Source organism: Aquarana catesbeiana, linkage group LG03 (genome assembly GCF_042186555.1).
Source record: "Aquarana catesbeiana isolate 2022-GZ linkage group LG03, ASM4218655v1, whole genome shotgun sequence".
Classification (NCBI taxonomy): domain Eukaryota; kingdom Metazoa; phylum Chordata; class Amphibia; order Anura; family Ranidae; genus Aquarana; species Aquarana catesbeiana.
In genome coordinates this window covers 665,591,116-665,608,271 of record NC_133326.1, presented here as the reverse complement: position 1 = coordinate 665,608,271, position 17,156 = coordinate 665,591,116, and the positions used below count along the sequence as shown (strand labels likewise).

At 44.9% G+C, this 17,156-nt stretch overlaps 1 protein-coding gene across 1 annotated transcript in view; it reads left to right on the top strand.

Moving 5' to 3' along the window:
• Positions 1-16,884, top strand: part of LOC141133435 (complement C3-like) — a 286,038-nt gene extending 269,154 nt beyond the window's left edge. Inside the window, exons 38-41 of the mRNA XM_073622822.1 lie at positions 9,745-9,831; positions 11,367-11,450; positions 13,902-14,040; positions 16,605-16,884. Coding sequence (XP_073478923.1) covers positions 9,745-9,831; positions 11,367-11,450; positions 13,902-14,040; positions 16,605-16,746 — 452 coding nt within the window. The 3' untranslated portion in view covers positions 16,747-16,884. The remainder of the gene's footprint in view (positions 1-9,744; positions 9,832-11,366; positions 11,451-13,901; positions 14,041-16,604) is intronic.
• The last annotated feature ends 272 nt before the right edge of the window (positions 16,885-17,156 follow it).

Sequence of the window (17,156 nt, the reverse complement as noted above, 5' to 3'; positions counted from 1 at the left end):
CTCTTTGTTCTTTGGTGTGGGTCTTTTAGATACGCTTGCCAACGAACTGCATGGCAGGTCAACATATGTCTGGTCAAGCATGTGGTGCCCAAGCGGGAGATGTTTTGGCCACGCGAGATATGATTGAGACATATGTTGCAAATAGCAGCGGTGCGATCTGATGCACTCGACTCAAAAAAGGCCCACACCAAAGAACTTTTTGAATAACGCGCAGAGACAGCAGTGCCCTGCACATGCGGAGCTTTGGGGTGTGATGCAGTCAGTGTGCTGCGCTTAGGCTGGCCCCTGGAGGGCATCCTGCCTCATTGGGGATGTGCCTCCTCCTCCTCCTCCTCTCTCCTATCAGGCACCCACGTTGAGTTAGTGACCTTATCATCCCCTCCCTCCTCATCACTGGAGCAAACCTGGCAGTATGCTGCAGCAGGGGGACCATGACTGCCAGATTGCTGTCCTTCTTGGACACCCCCTCTGTCCGTGCTCACGTTATTGCCTTCATCTAGCTCAGTATCATCATCAGAGCCTTCCAAACGCTGGGAATCCTCCTGGAGCATGTACCCAACACTGTGGTCAAACAGTTCGAGGGACTCCTCAGGAGGACATGGTGGGGCTAGGGAAGGAGTCACTGATGCCATTGAGCCGAGGGAAGAGGCCGCGTTGGCAGCTGCTTTGCCAGACAAAGTACCCTGAGCATGGGTGAGAGAGGATGAGGAGGATGAGGATGGCTTGGTCTTCCACTCGACCAAGTCTTCCGCATGTTGCGGCTCAACACGGCCAGCTGCCGATAAAAAGGCCAAGCGTGACCCACGGCCACGTGCTGATGAGGATGCACCGTCTCCACGACCAGCACTGTTGCCTCTAGACACAGAGCCTGCTTGTCCTCTTTTATTGGCTTGTGACTGTCTGCCTCTCCTTTTTGGCCTTCCAGACATACTAATGGCCTGTAGCTGCACTAAGCTGGGATATATATATATATAGCTTTAGCTGAACACTGTGCAGAGCTCACAAAAAACTAACTTGTAGCTTATTTAGCTGCCTGCGGTAGTGATAGGATTAGGAAAACACCACCAACCTTCTACAGGTAGCTTTAGCTGAACACTGTGCAGAGCTCGCAAAAAACTAACTTGTAGCTTATTTAGCTGCCTGCGGTAGTGATAGGATCAGGAAAACACCACCAACCTTTTACAGGTAGCTTTAGGTGAATACTGTGCAGAGCTCGCAAAAAAATAACTTGTAGCTTATTTATGGGGAGGGGCCAGGACGGAGAGACTGACACGGACTTTACACCAGCGCTGTCCCAGCACAGCATACCGCACCAAACATCCAGTGATTTTGCATAGAAAGCCGTTATAGTATGGTGCACTGACGCACCAGTGCCATGTGACTACCCTGGTGTGGGGAGCGTTTTCTTTTAATAAAAGTATTTTGACTATATTACACTATATAGTTTCCTTTTCATTTATATGTATGGAGCCACATTGTTTCCAGCTGGAGGAGTGCAGCAGACACTGAGACTGAGCCCAGGGATGGCTCCAAAGCGTTTTTGGACTCAGGGTAGAAGCTGAGTCACACGCTCTGGGGTGAGCACATTAGCTTAAGGGGGTCACGAAGGAGCACCGGAGCATGTTTTGCAGCACTCAGGATATCTTCGGCATGATGTTGGATTGTTGTCACAGCTGAACACCACCTGCACGCATTGTTTTATTATCACTGCTGGACATTATTTGTACGCACTATTTAGAGTGCCAAAGAGAACTTTTTTTCATTATTTATTATTTATTAATTTTTTCATTTAAACAAGCAGGATACCTTATATTGAGCACTAAGCACTTTTTATGTTGATTAAGACACTATGTATGGTGTAACAAGCACTATTAAGCACTAATTTATGGTGTAACAAGCACTTGTTTTTTCACACATTGTTTATTAATTCAACATTCATATTATTTGTATTTAATATTATCGCACTAGTAAGCACAGAGTTTGTTATTATTAATTTTGTTTTTGGGGTCACCCAAGCGCAGCGCATAACTTGTAAATTTAGCTTATTTAGCTGCCTGTGGTAGTGATAGGATCAGGAAAACACCACCAACTTTCTACAGGTAGCTTTAGGTGAACACTGTGCAGAGCTCACAAAAAACTAACTTGTAGCTTATTTAGCTGCCTGCGGTAGTGATAGGATCAGGAAAACACCACCAACCTTCTGCAGGTAGCTTTAGGTGAACACTGTGCAGAGCTTGCAAAAAACTAACTTGTAGCTTATTTAGCTGCCTGCGGTAGTGATAGGATCAGGAAAACACAACCAACCTTCTACAGGTAGCTTTAGCTGAACACTGTGCATAGCTCGCACTACACTAACTTGTACTTTTAGCTGAACACTGTGCAGAGCTCGCAAAAAACGAACTTGTAGTTTTAGCTGAACACTGTGAGGAGTACGCACTACACTAACTTGTAGCTTTAGCTGAACACTGTTCAGAGGATGCACTACACTAACTTGTAGCTTTAGCTGAACACTGTGCAGAGGTCGCACTACACTAACTTGTAGTTTTAGCTGAACACTGTGAGGAGGACGCACTACACCAACTTGTAGCTTTAGCTGAACACTGTGAGGAGGACGCACTACCCTAACTTGTAGCTTTAGCAGAACACTGTGCAGAGGTCACACTATCTTAACTTGTAGTTTTAGCTGAACACTGTGAGGAGGACGCACTACCCTAACTTGTAGCTTTAGCTGAACACTGTGCAGAGGTCACACTAAACTAACTTGTAGCTTTAACTGAACACTGTGAGGAGGACGCACTACACCAGGGGTCCTTAAACTTTTTAGACAGGGGGCCAGTTCAGGGTCCCTCAGACTGTTGGGGGGCCGCACTATAGTTTAAAAAAAACACATCTTATTTGTAGTGCAAAAAAAAAACAGGAAAAAAAACAGTACAATATTTAAAATAAAGAACAATTGTAATCAATATAAACTTATCAGTATTTCACAGACTCCCCTCATTACAGAACCACTCCCAATCACAGACCCCCCTCCCCATCACAGACTCACCCCATAACAAAGCCTCCCCATGACAGATCCCCCATCACAAAGCCCCCCAACACAAACTCCTCTCCATCACAAAGCCCCACATAACAGATTCCCCCCATAACAGACTCCCCCATATCACATACTTCCCCCATCACAGACTTTCCCCATAACAGACTCCGCCATCACAGATCCCCCCATACCAGTCCCCCCCCATAGCACAGACTCCCCCATCACAGATCCCCCATAACAGACTCCGCCATCACAGATCCCCCCATAACAGACTCCCCCATCACAGATCCCCCCATATCACAGATCCCCCATAACAGACTCCGCCATCACAGATCCCCCATAACAGACTCCCCATCACTGATCCCCCCATATCACAGATCCCACCATATCACAGATCCCACCATCACAGATCCCGCATATCACAGATCCCCCATATCACAGATCCCCCATATAACAGACTCCCCCATAACAGACTCCCCCATAACAGACTCCCCCATCACAGATCCCCCAATATCAGTTCCCCACCATAGCACAGATCCCCCCATATCACAGATCCCCCATAACAGACTCTGCCATCACAGATCCCCCATAACAGATTCCCCATCACAGATCCCCCCATATCACAGATCTCTTCTATCACAGATCCCCTATCACAGACTTCCCCATAACAGACTCTCCCATATCACAGATCCCCCCATAACAGACTCCCCATCACAGATCCCCCCATATCACAGATCCCCCATATCACAGATCCCCCCATATCACAGATCTCCCCATATCACAGATCTCCCATAACAGACTCTGCCATCACAGATCCCCCATAACAGACTCCCCCATATCACAGATCCCCCCATATCACAGACTCCCCCTATCACAGATTCCCCCTATCACAGATTCCCCCTATAACAGATTCCCCCTATCACAGACTCCCCCTATCACAGACCCCCCCATAACAGACCCCCCATAACAGACTCCCCCATATCACAGACCCCCCCATAACAGACTCCCCATCACAGATCCCCCCATAACAGACTCCCCCATATCACAGATCCCCCATAACAGACTCCCCATCACAGATCCCCCCATATCACAGATCTCCCCCATAACAGACTCCCCCATAATAGACTCCCCCATATCACAGATCCCCCCCATATCACAGATCCCCCCATATCACAGATCCCCCCATATCACAGACTCCCCCATATCACAGATCCCCCATCACACAGATCCCCCATCACAGACTCCCCCCGTGTCGCAGACTCCCCCCATGTCACAGACTCCCCCCATGTCACAGACTCCCCCCATGTCACAGGATCCCCCCATGTCACAGGATCCCCCCATGTCACAGACTCCCCCCATGTCACAGACTCCCCCCATGTCACAGGATCCCCCCATGTCACAGGATCCTCCCATGTCACAGGATCCCCCCATGTCACAGACTCCCCCCATGTCACAGACTCCCCCCATGTCACAGATCCCCCCATATCACAGATCCCCCCAAATCAATATTACACTGCCGCCCCCTATAATATCACAGCACTCCCACACAACACTTACCTGTATCACGCAGGACACGAGACATGGTAGGTCCGGACGGAGGGCGGGACTTTGGAAGTGAGGGGCAGGTGATTGGTTCCTGGGACCGCCCTGATGCCTAGTAACCAATCACCTGCTTCTTAGCACAGAAGGTCCTTTGTCCGGGCCTGTCATGTTTCCCGTCCTGCGTGATGGAGGGAGCAGATGGCAGGGGGAGTGCTGCAATGTTAAAGGGGCAGTCCGCGGGCCGGATAAAAAACGCTGGAGGGCCGGATTCGGCCCGCGGGCCGTAGTTTGAGGACCCCTGCACTACACTAACTGTAAATAGTCTAGCTGCCTGACTGTGGTACTAATAGGATCAAAAGAACACCAGCAATTTTCTTCAGGTAGCTGTAAATACTGTAACAAGACAAGCCTGCCTGTCAGTAGGAAGATAACAGGAACGGATCTAGCTAAACTGAATACAGTGTATATATATATATATATATATATATATATATATATATATATATACACAACACCTGGGATGCATATATATACACAATACACTGTAAGTGCAGCTAACTCACTGACTGTCCTGCCTAATCTAGCTAACTCAAATGAAATGACACTGTCTCTCTCTCTCTAAGCACGCCGGAACACACTATACAGGGCCACCGTGCAGGCGGCCTTATATAGTGTGGGGCATGTTCTAAACCCCCTGAGCCATAATTGGCCAAAGCCACCCTGGCTTTGGCCAATTACAGCTCTCTCTACTGACAGCGCTGTGATTGGCCAAGCATGCGGTTCATAGTGCATGCTTGGCCAATCATCAGCCAGCAATGCACTGCAACGTCACAGTGAATTATGGGCCATGACGCGCCAAACGAATTTGACACGAACGGCCCATATCGTTCGCAATTCGGTCGAACGGGCGAACAGACGATGTTCGAGTCGAACATGGGTTCGACTCGAACTCGAAGCTCATCCCTAGTCCACAGCACTGTTGTTAGTGAGTGCAATACTAACCCCCCATTATTGTTATCCGTGAATGCAATAGAAAACCCCCATTAATGGTGTCAGTGGATGCAATAATAACCCCCAGCATTGATGTCAGTGAGTCTGATCATTTCAATTGTAGCATTTAGAAGCTATTGCTTATATTAATTTTATTAGGGGCTGTAACGGAACGTCCCACACTCCACTTGAGTGCTTCCGTCAGCACACTGCTTCCTCCAGTCTGGACCTTCAGACATCAGATATTACAGCCCATATATTGTAAGAACCATGCAAGACTAGCTCAGTTACAAAACTGCAAGATGGAAATGTTTAACACAGGTACACAGAGATATTCAAACTTCTCATCAGTAGACTGTGCAATCAGCAGGGAGAGCTGTCCCCCCCCCCCTCTCCTCTCACAGCTAATCTACATGCACATCCCATAATACCCAAGGCAGACAGCCACAATAGAACAATGGAATACAGCCACACCCCAAACGACCCAGCAAAGAGTCCCCAAAAGAATGAGACAATATATGTACAGTGAGTCCAATTAGTACAGATCAGACTGGGGTTCTTGGTCACCCTGTGCCCCTATTAGAGACTAGGGATTCTGGGTTTCACAGACCCCCCGTTAAAAGTGACTTCTGTCACATGTCTCCGCTTTTGGCAGCAGACTATCACATTAGGAGACCCCAGTAAACTTCCCTCCTACATAAAAGTCTAAATAAATCACCCTCTCTGGCTGAGAGTTTAACCCTTTCTACTATTTGTACTTGCACCAGACCTGTATTACCACCGTGGTGGTTGTTAAAATGCCTCGCTGCTTTAGTGGATTTTTCTCTTCTAAGGTGTTCACGAAAGCGATTGCGTAGTCTGTGAGTGGTGCGTCCCACATATTGGATATTGCATGATTTGCAAGTAATGACATAGACGACATACGTGGTATTACAATTGAAAAAATGTTTTAAATGAAAGATCCTGCCATTACTGCTGGACATCACCTCCTGACCTCCAGAAATATGCAGACAGCAAGGACAATTCCTGCCTTTAAAGTGTAACCATGTGGTTGATTGTTTATGCTTGGAACGAAAAAATCTAGGAGTAAGAGAGGGACCTAGGGACCGTGCCTTACTAGGTATAAAGTTTATCCCCTACTTAGAATCTTCATCAAAGACTCGTCCTCAAACAAGAGGGGCAAATACTTATTAACCACTTCTATAATCTGATAGAATTCCGGGCTAAATGGTGTAACTACAGTGGGTTTGTCATTATGTCTATTTTGGGGCCATTTTTGTTTAGAGAGAAGATCTTCCCTGTTCTTATTTTTAGCGATGCTCAATGCACGCTCTAGCATCCAAACGGGGTAACCCCATTGTCTAAACCTATTGTAAAATTCTCCTGCCTCCTTCTCAAAATCTGTGTCCTCATTGCATATGTGATCTAGACGGATAAATTGTCCCACCGGGATCCCCTTAATGGTGTGTGTGGGATGATTAGACTGTGCCATAAGAAAGCTGTTGCCAGACAGGGGTTTCCTATAGAGGCGTGTAATAACACGATCCCCAGTGGAAACCAATAGCACGTCCAAGAAACAAATTTTACTTGCTCTCATTGATCCTGTGAATGACAATTTGTTAGTATTTCAATTCAAATAGGTCAAAAGGATTGCAAATCCCCAATTTGTTTGTCACAAACAAACAATAAATCATCTATGTACACGAATATGTGGTCTGAAAGGGTTACTATCTCCATAGATGTGGGACCGCTCACTTCATCATGCTGTTGGGGATCTGGGCCGACTGCCCAGCATCCCTGGAGTATACAGGTGGACACTGCATCTTTTGTTAGTTGAGAGCAGAGGCCAGCAGCACTCTGTTCTGTTGCCAGCTCTTCTGCTGGGTTGTTGGCATCATTCTGGGGTGCCGTCTGTTGCTGGGAAGGGGAGCCGGCTGCTTCATCCCCCTTACCCTCATCTAGCTGCTGGGAAGACATGTCTCTGGTACTGTCTCCCAGGTGCACTGATCTTTGCTGGGGAGGAAGGATAGCTTCCTCCACCCTGGCCAACTGTTTGGAAGGGAGGACGAACACCTCCTCTCCCTTCTCCCCCTGGATCCTAATCTGCTACTGGGAAGTGACCATCTCCTTCTCAACCTGGGCCTCCAAATCTGCCGCAAGTGTGGGGAAGAGGTCGTGGACCCTCTGTCCGGTTGTCAGCGCTTCAGCTGGAGAAGTTTCTGGTAACTCCAAAGATGCTGCTGTTGGATCTGGGCAGAGCTCAGTGATGTTTGGCCCTGATGGCTCTTCTGCTGGAGGCTAACCAGGTTTTCCTATTTCGGCAGAGGAGTCTATTAAATCCCCAGTCTCTGGAACTGGTGTCTGGGGATAGAGATTCACCATCTTCTGTCCGTAGAACCCAGAAGATGTTATCGATGGTTAGCAGAGCTCTGCCCTGCTGTCAGCACTTCAGTTTTGGAGACGGCAATCTCCGGAGTTTCCACTGCCGATTCTCTGGCATGCTGCTGAACATGTTCTAGCAGTTTCTTGTATGCCCCTTCCAGATGCTGCTCCTTCCTTAGCAAATATTCGAGGTCCAGTTTAAGCTCTGAGACCCCTGCAAGACCGAACATAGCCTCTCTGTAATCTTGCAGGTCCTCAAGGTTGGGTTCTTCTTCATCACCAAACACAAAACCATCTGTAAGGCTCTCCCACAGCAATCCAGGGCTGCCAAAGTCATATCCCTGTCATATCCCCAAAGCATTCTGTTGTCTCCCCTAAATATTTCTGCTCTGCGTGCCATTGCAGAGCCCTATAACGATTGTCCAGCTCTATCTCCTGCTGGATCAGCCTGTCCAACTCAGTCAACGGTTGCTCCTGGGGCCGCTCTCCCAGTAATGCCATCCGCAACACTCACTGGTCACTGGCCCGGTGCTCTGGGGTTGGAAAGCACTTTCTCTGTTGCATACCAGCGACCTGGAGGTCTCCAATCCAGAGCTCCACCTGAATCTGCTGCCTGAGCTCCAGGTATATATCCACAGACAAAGTCCCTGAGTATGCTGAAAGGACGATCCGCAGCAGCCCCAGGAACTCTGATGCCAGATCCATATCTCCGCTGGGGTGACCAAAGTCTGCTATCCTGATCTTGGATCCCAGTGGATGTCCCAGACTGCAGGAAGCGTCCCACTGCTTACCACCAATGTAGTAGAACATCCCACACTCCGCTTTAGTGCTTCCGTCAGCACACTGCTTCCTCCAGTCTGGACCTTCAGACATCAGATATTACAGCCCATTTACCATAAATTGTAAGAACCAGGCGAGACTAGCTCAGTTACAAAACTGCAACATGGAACTGTTTATTGAAACACAGGTACACAGAGATATTCAAACTTCTCATCAGTAGACTGTCCAATCAGCAGGGAGAGCTGTTGGAGGAATCCCCCCCTCCCCCGCTCACAGCTAATCTACATACACATCCCATAATATCCAAGGCAGACAGACACAATACAACAATGGAATACAGCCACACCCCAAACAATCCAGCAAAGAGTCCCCAACAGTATGAGACTATATATATATATATATATATATATATATATATATATATATATATATATATATATATATATATATATATATACAGTGTGTTTGTACAGTGAGTTCAATTAGTACAGATCAGACTGGGGTTCTCGTCCCCCTGTGCCCCTATTAGAGACACAGGGTGACTTAGACATTAGAAGTGCATGGAAAGCTGAAACAAGGGTTTTTCAACCTCCCCGAGGGATTCTGGGTTCCACGGGTCCCCCGCCCAAAGTGACTCTACTAGAGGCCTATGTATGAAAACTATAAAAAAAAAAAAAAAAAAAAGAATAAGACCCCTTTTACACTGAGGCGTTTTTCAGGTGCTTTCTAAAAAATGCCTCTAAAACGACGGTAAAGCGACGCTATAACTAGCGGCGCTTTACCGCTAGTGCGCCCACACTGTCAATGTGAAAGGGCTCTAAAAGTGGAGTTGCTGCCCTTGGCATGCCCATTTATGTATAACCTGTACTCTGTTCCCATTTTTTTCTCCAATTTTTGGAGAAAAAACTGAACTGTAAAATACTGGAATAAAGACCGGCCCTGATGGACTGGACAGAAGGGAAATTGGACTGTATATCACTTTGTTCTTCTCTTATCCTGACTTTTTTTTCTTAAAGGGAATTGCTTGATGTCACAGGATCCTGCAAAAAGCTACAGCGCCTTAGAGCGAAAGGAAAAGGCGTGTGAAACAGGGATGGACTATGGTGAGATATATCACTGTTAGATATCTGACTTATGGTTATCGTCCATCATTTGTCATGGGTAGACTCTTATGCTGGAGATTTAAAGCACAAAAAGGTTACTTGTAAAGGGATGTCAGCGGCAAGTTTATAGCTCTTGCTCTCCCATATGTACTCACCTGCAATGGCTACAATGAGGAGGCCCATTGCTATAAAGATATGCAGCTGGAAGAATGGGAATAGCACAAGGTAACTGGGAACACCCAAAATATGAAGAAAGCTGGACCCTAAACTTTTTTACTGCAGACCATAGGTGTGCGCAGGGGTTGTGCCAGGTGTGCCTGGGCACATCCTACTCACTTTGTGCTGTGCCAATTCCCCCTCCCCCTTGTTTGCCCCTGCCCCACAGTGCTGCTGGCTTCCCTCCTCTCCTCTCCCCACGGCTGCTGCAGGGGATGTTTCAGGATGGAGAGCGGAGAGAGGGGCTAGTAAATACGTAATTTACCAACCCTTTCCTTTTCTAAATAAACATAGGGAACACACTTGCTCACTGTGTCCATTCATAACTGAAGCATAGTAAACTGTGTTAACTATACTTCAGTTTGTGAATGAACAGCAAGCCACTCAGCACAGAGCACTTCCCATTTATTCACTGCCTTGTGCAGCTGAGGCTTCAGAAAAAACCATGTGGTTTGAGCTTTGGGGTGCACACCCTAATGCAATAGGCTGTGCACTAGAGATGGGCTGAACACCCCTCAGTTCGGTTCGCACCAGAACTGCCGAACATAGCAAAAGTTCAGACCCAAACATCAAAGCCCATTTAAGTCTATCGGACCCGAACGTGAAAAATCAAAAGTGCCCATTTTTAAGGCTTATATGCAAGTTATTGTCCATAAAAAAGGTATAGGAGCCTGGGTATTGCCCTGGGGGACATGTATCAGTGCAAAAAAAACTTAAAAAAAATTTTTTTTAAAGGAGTAGTGATTATAATAATGCTTAAAGTAAAACAATAAAAAAGAAAAATCCCTTTAAATACCGTGCCTGGGGTCCCCTTAGTCTGCCTGCAAAGTAACGCATCTGTACCATATTTAGAACCTATTGCAGCAAAACTGACGTTTCTAAAGAAAAAAGACGACATTTAATTTCCGGCAACACAATACCATTGCCAGCAATAGAAAAATCAGAAAAAAAATGGCATGGGGTTCCTGCCCCCAATCCATACCAGGCCCTTTGGGAACAACCCACTGAGTTCCCTGCAAATTTGTATGTTCGCCAAACTTTTGCTCGAATCATTCGGCCAACACTACTGTGCACACCTATGGCTTCTTCTGTAAATGAAATATTAGTTTCAATTGTATGGACTCTTTGGATATGTTGACTTTTGGGGCTGCTCACATAGATACAGGCTTCTTAAGATCCGAGGTCAATACCCTTCAAAAATGGTATTGCTAGATTTTCATATGTATTGCAATTATATTGTGCACACCTAGTTAGTGTTTCACATTGCTGATATACTGTATTTATTTATAGCATAACCAACATTCTCATTCTCTTGACAGTGTACAAAGCAACTCTTCTTGAGACACAGTATGCCAACGACTTTGACCGATATGTAATGCGTATAACCAACGTCTTTAAGAATGGTAATGTAGCAAATGATCTTTTCCTGTGTGACCATTGCGTGGTTCTTTTAGGGCTCTTAGACCCCATACAATCTATTCGATTTTCTGCAGGTTTTTGTCTTAAGATTTAGCAAAACCATATAATATTTCAATTTGCATGCAATCAGGCAGAATCTGAAGGCAAAAATCTGCAGAAGATCTAATAGTGTGTATGGGGGCTTACAAACAGGCAGTAATGCTTTCCACTCTCTGAAAAACAATCCATGGTGGATTGCTTAATGAGGGTGGTATAGCAGCAGTTGTCAGGCATTCAGAAGGCAATCCTGCTGCCTTCTGAATGTATGCTGTTTTCTTTATTTTCAATTCCAGGGGGGAAATTTGTAGTAAAAGAAAAATCACAGTACAGCTGTGAGCCCATTTTACTAAGTGGGCGAGTTTGACAAGCGGAGCCGCCTGTCAAATTCTACAGCTCGAATAAAGTCTCTGAGAGAAAAAAAAAAATTGATTCCCCATCCACACTAAGGCAGGCCATACATGGGTCGAATTTTGGAAATAATTTTCTTTAGAAAATCTTAACTAAGAATTTTCGTTCATATTTCGCACCATTAGTGGCCTGCAGCAACAGCCAATTTTCGTACGGCCATTTGAGTAATTGGACATGTTTGGAATTTTTTGAAAAACTAACGATTTTCTGATCAATGATGGGTGAATCGTGCGAGAAATGTAATCAAAAAAGAAATGCGCATGTGCAAGAAAAGAAGATTCCCGGAAAAAAAAGAAGATTCCCATCCATGAAAATTATTTTCTGTAGCAACAGGAGGTGAAATTGAAGGCTTGGTTGGCCGAATTTCAAAATCAATGGTGGAACCATCGGATCACAAATTTTCTGATTTTCAAAAGAAAATTTTTTCAAAATTCGACCATGTATGGCCAGCCTAAGGGGTCTATTTCTATATATAAAAAAAGAATAATAAATACTAATAAAAAATGTTGGACAAATGTCACAAACATTCACCCAACCCTCACAAATTCTGACAATATTTGGATCGATATGTTAATTTCTTATGATCCTCAGCACCAACCAGTGGCCATAACGTAGTATTTCTCTTGAGGTACTTTAATCAGAAACAGACTACATGATGGCCACTAGATGGAGCTGACAATCACGGAGACTCACTTTATTATTATACAGGATTTATATAGCGCCAACAGTTTACGCAGCGCTTTACAATGTAAAGGGGACAGTACAGTTACAATACAGCTCAATGCAGAGAGAACAGGAGGGCACTGCTCATGGAGCTTACAATCTAAAGAGAGGGGGAGGTGGTAGGTACAAAAGGCAATAGCTGCAGGGGATGATCTGATGGAGGTGACTCAAGTACAGTTCTTAGGTATAGATGGGGTTGGCTTCCTTGAATAAATGAGTTTTCAAGGATCACCTAAAGGTGGATAGAGTGGGAGCTGACCGGACATAGTGGGGCAGGGAGTTCCAGAGGATGGGAAGGTTCTATAAGTCCTGGAGGTGTGTGGGGCAAGGCAACAAGGGAGATAGAGAGCACAATGTCTTAGGAGGTACGGAGAGGATGATTTGGGCGATATTTGCAGGTGAGGTGGGTGATGCAGCTGGGGGCGAAGTTGTGGATGGCTTTGTACATTGTGGTTAGTTTTTTGAATTTTATACATTGGGCTAGTGGGCTACTGGGAGTTTATTAAAGTAACTAAGCTAAACTATTTTTTTTTTTCATTTTGTATAGAGTAAGGGAGTTTTTTTTTAACCATTTGTGTCCTGTTGGGGAGATTTCCCATCACTTCCTATCCCATAGCCAAAACAGGAAGTAAAAGGAAATCCCTTCAAAGTGAGGGTATCCCGAGGTGTCTCTAGAAGTAGTACCCCCCATTGGAATATTTTAGGAAGTTCTTATACTTTCAGTGATTATGGTAAACAGGACAAATTAAAAAGGGAATGCTGCTTCGGTAATGTAAGCCTTATAAAGGTGACTATTTCAGAGCTGGACCTATTCCGCCGTGCCTCCACATTACTGAGAGTTGCTGCACCTGTCAGGGAGATGCTATAACTAAATTGCTTTGGGACTGTTAGGCAAATACTTTGCTACTGAGAAAATGGTACTTTACCCTCGCTGCACTGCAGGACTCAGCTTCTAGTGGTCAAGCCGGTGCCCTGGCTGAAGTGTCTCCACACTCAGTCCACAAGGAATATAATTACATTTAGCTGGCTACTCGGAAATATCTGGTGAAACATGAATATTTATTTGCTACATACAATTATAAGACTAATGCATTTCGGCTGTGACGTCCTTCCTCATAGCACCATGTGGCCCTGCCTACATATTGTATATCTACATTTTAGTTTTAGCACCCAAAAAGTAAAATGAAAGATGGCTACAAAAGAGTGTGCTACCGCTTGTTTTTTGATTGGTAACATCTAGCCCTTGTCTTCCCTGGAAATTATAGGAACCGATGAAAATGCTAAGGACCAGAAACGAACCTTCATCAGTCATGTTAAATGTCGGGAGGCCTTGAAGTTTAAGAAAGGACTGGATTACATAATATTTGGCAGTTTCAATGATGTATGGCAAACAGCAGCAAATACGTAAGTTTTGTAAAAGCCTTAGGAATTTAACTAGTGGTCTCATAGATTGAAAAACATTTATCCTAAATAAGGGAATTCTAACTTAATTTATTCTATGCTTTAAGATAAAAAAAACCTTCTCTGTGCAGCTCCCCCCACCCAGTCCCCCCTTATACTTGCCTGAGCCCGATCTCAATCCAGCGCTGTGCACGAGAGCAGCAGCTCTCTTATCTCTCTCCCTCCTCATTGGTTCAGACACTGCTGTCAATCACAGCCAATGAAGAGGGAGCAGGACAGGGCTGAGCCGCGCTCTGTGAGTTTATGGACCGTGTCAATGAAGGGAGCATGCACAAGTGCCCCCATAGCAAGAGGCTTGGTGGGCACTCAGGAGGGGGTGGAGGAGCCAGGAGTGCCAGTGGGAGACCCAGAAGAAGAGGATCGGAGCTGCTCTGTGCAAAACTATTACACAGAGCAGGCAAGTATGACATTTGTTTATCATTAAAAATATATATATATATATATATTATTTCAGGTACTTATATAGCGCTGTCAATTTACACAGCACTTTACATATACATTGTACATTCACATCGATCCCTACCCTCAAGGAGGTCCCTAACTCACATTCATATACTAGGGCCAATTTAGACAGAAGCCAATTAGCCTACCAGCATGTCTTTGGAGTGTGAGAGGAAACCGGAGTATATATATTTATCCTGTATACAATGACTTCAAGCTTTTTAATCCAAGGCTACAATTAAGAAAATTGTTACCCTACAGAATATTTAAGAAGAATGTCATTAACAGAATGTAAGCAAAGCCAAAACACAAACAACCATGCCTTACAGCACATAGCTCACATGCTTCACTATTTCTATAAGTTTTAGTAAATTTTAGTAAAGTTTAAAGAAAATAAATTCTTTGTTATTTTTTTATTTTTTATTTTTTACAACTAGAGCCTGGATCTCTTTACTTCACTACATTGTGTAATGTCCCTCATTCCCTGCCACACACGCAACCTAGTTCCCCGTGTGGGTTAATTTAATTGTTTCAAGGCTTTTGAGAAGGGTGGTGGTGTCATGGAAGGAAATATTTATTACATTTTAATCTCATGGAAATTACCAATCTCTGTGATACAGTAACCGCATTGCTTATAGACTATATTTCAGATTGTGGTGATATACAATTTCAAACATAGATAAATAAAGTGTTGTATATAATTCGCCACTGATTTTGTACGTGAACAAACTAGGCTATATATTATTTATCACAAAGTGAAAAGTAGTAGAGACCTCTCACAAACCCGTCCGCAAACCCAGTTTAGCTCCCAACCCATACATTAATCTTTTTTTTTGCTATCTAATGAGGGGAGATCACTCCATTCCATTTCTGTAAGCAAAAGCCTTATTTAGCACAGCTGAAAGCTGAAGTAGCTGAATATTAAAAAAAAAAAAAGTAGGGTTGCACCGACTTCAGCAGACAGCTGAAATATCATCGGTTGCTAAGGACGCGGCGGCCCCGCTCCTTAACAAACGATAATTGCCGGCATCCTTTTCTTTACATTTTAGCTGTTAGCAGAGAAATCCCGATGACAACTGAAAGAACCAAGCCAAAAGATATCGGTTTTGGGTATCGGGTACCACAACTCCCGCAAATGCTTAGTATCGATGCCAATACTAAGCATTTGAAGGAGTATCAGTACCCAGTACCCAAAACTGATATCTTCTGGGGGCTCGGTTCTTTCAGCTGTCAGCGGGATTTCTCCACTAACAGCTAAAATATAAAGAACATGATGCCGGAAATTATTGGTTGTTAAGGAGCGGGGCCGCCGCGTCCTTAGCAACTGATTACAGCTGTCTGCAGGATTCCCCTCCCCGCCTTCTCCTCCCCTCCTGCCAGCTGAGCTAATCCCCCACTGTGATTTAAAAAAAAAATCTCTGGGTCCCCTATGTTCAATGGGTGCCAGGAGAAGGAAAGCAGACTATTTAACTACTTTTAGATTTAGGTGGATTAATCCGCAGCACCGCACCACAAAATTACATTGAAGGCTGGCCTCTTCTATATCTATGTACACTGGGGCCAGTCGGGAGCACTGCTGCAGATTAATCCTCCTAAACCCAAAAATGGTTAAATAGCCTGCTTTCTATCCCCCGGCACTCACTGAACACAGAGGACCCAAAGAAGATTTTTTCAAAAATAGTTGCAGAGCGGGGGAGTAGCTCATGAATTTTGAAATCCCACCTGCTCTACCTCCGGCCCCCAACTGAGTTCCCCCTAGCCCCAGTTGCCCAGAAGGAAGGACAGGATCAGATGTATCAGCGGTGCTCAGCTGGTCCCAGGCTCCCAGTTCCAGAGGATCCACCTGAATAAGAAGCTGCATCCCAAATACCCTAGGCCTCAACCCCTACGCCACCCCAGCCTCAACTACCCTTCCCTCACTTACCTCCCTTCTCCCCACCCTACCCTGTCCTCACTTACCCACTACTCCTCCCCCCCACCCTGTCCTCACTAGATATCTTATGACCTGATTGTCAGTAAGCCTTCACTGATAGCCTTTGTCGTTCATTTCTCATCTATTCTCCTAGGTATACCTACATTATCGGGAGCAGATCCTGGGTTGAATGGTGGCCAAACAAAAGGGAGTGTCAGAATGAGGAGTATGAGGAGCTCTGTGATGATTTTTACAGCCTTTCTGAAGACATAACCATGTTTGGCTGTGGAAAATGAAGGCTGCCTATATACTTCAATGATGAATACCAGCACAAGTCATACAATATATTTACTGTTTATTTTTCACATTTCACAGTTTCACTTTTTTCTGCACAAAAATAAAGCATATTTTATGCGTTTGAACAATAGAAACAATATCTAATATTCTTGTATCTCAAGGGCGTTTCTGGATGAATAGCATTGATAGTCAGACTTAAAACAAAGTGTGAGTTTATTGTCACACAGTTGGCATCATAAATACAATGTGAAAAGTATAACAGTTCAGTGTAGGTAAAACTATATGAAATAGAAGAAATAGTTATAAAGCTGTAATAAGTTTATAAAAGCATGTGTGCTTCATGGTGGCTGCCTTCTGTCGCCATGCTGTCTTGTGTAACCAAAAAGAAGCAGGAAATGACGTTCTTAGG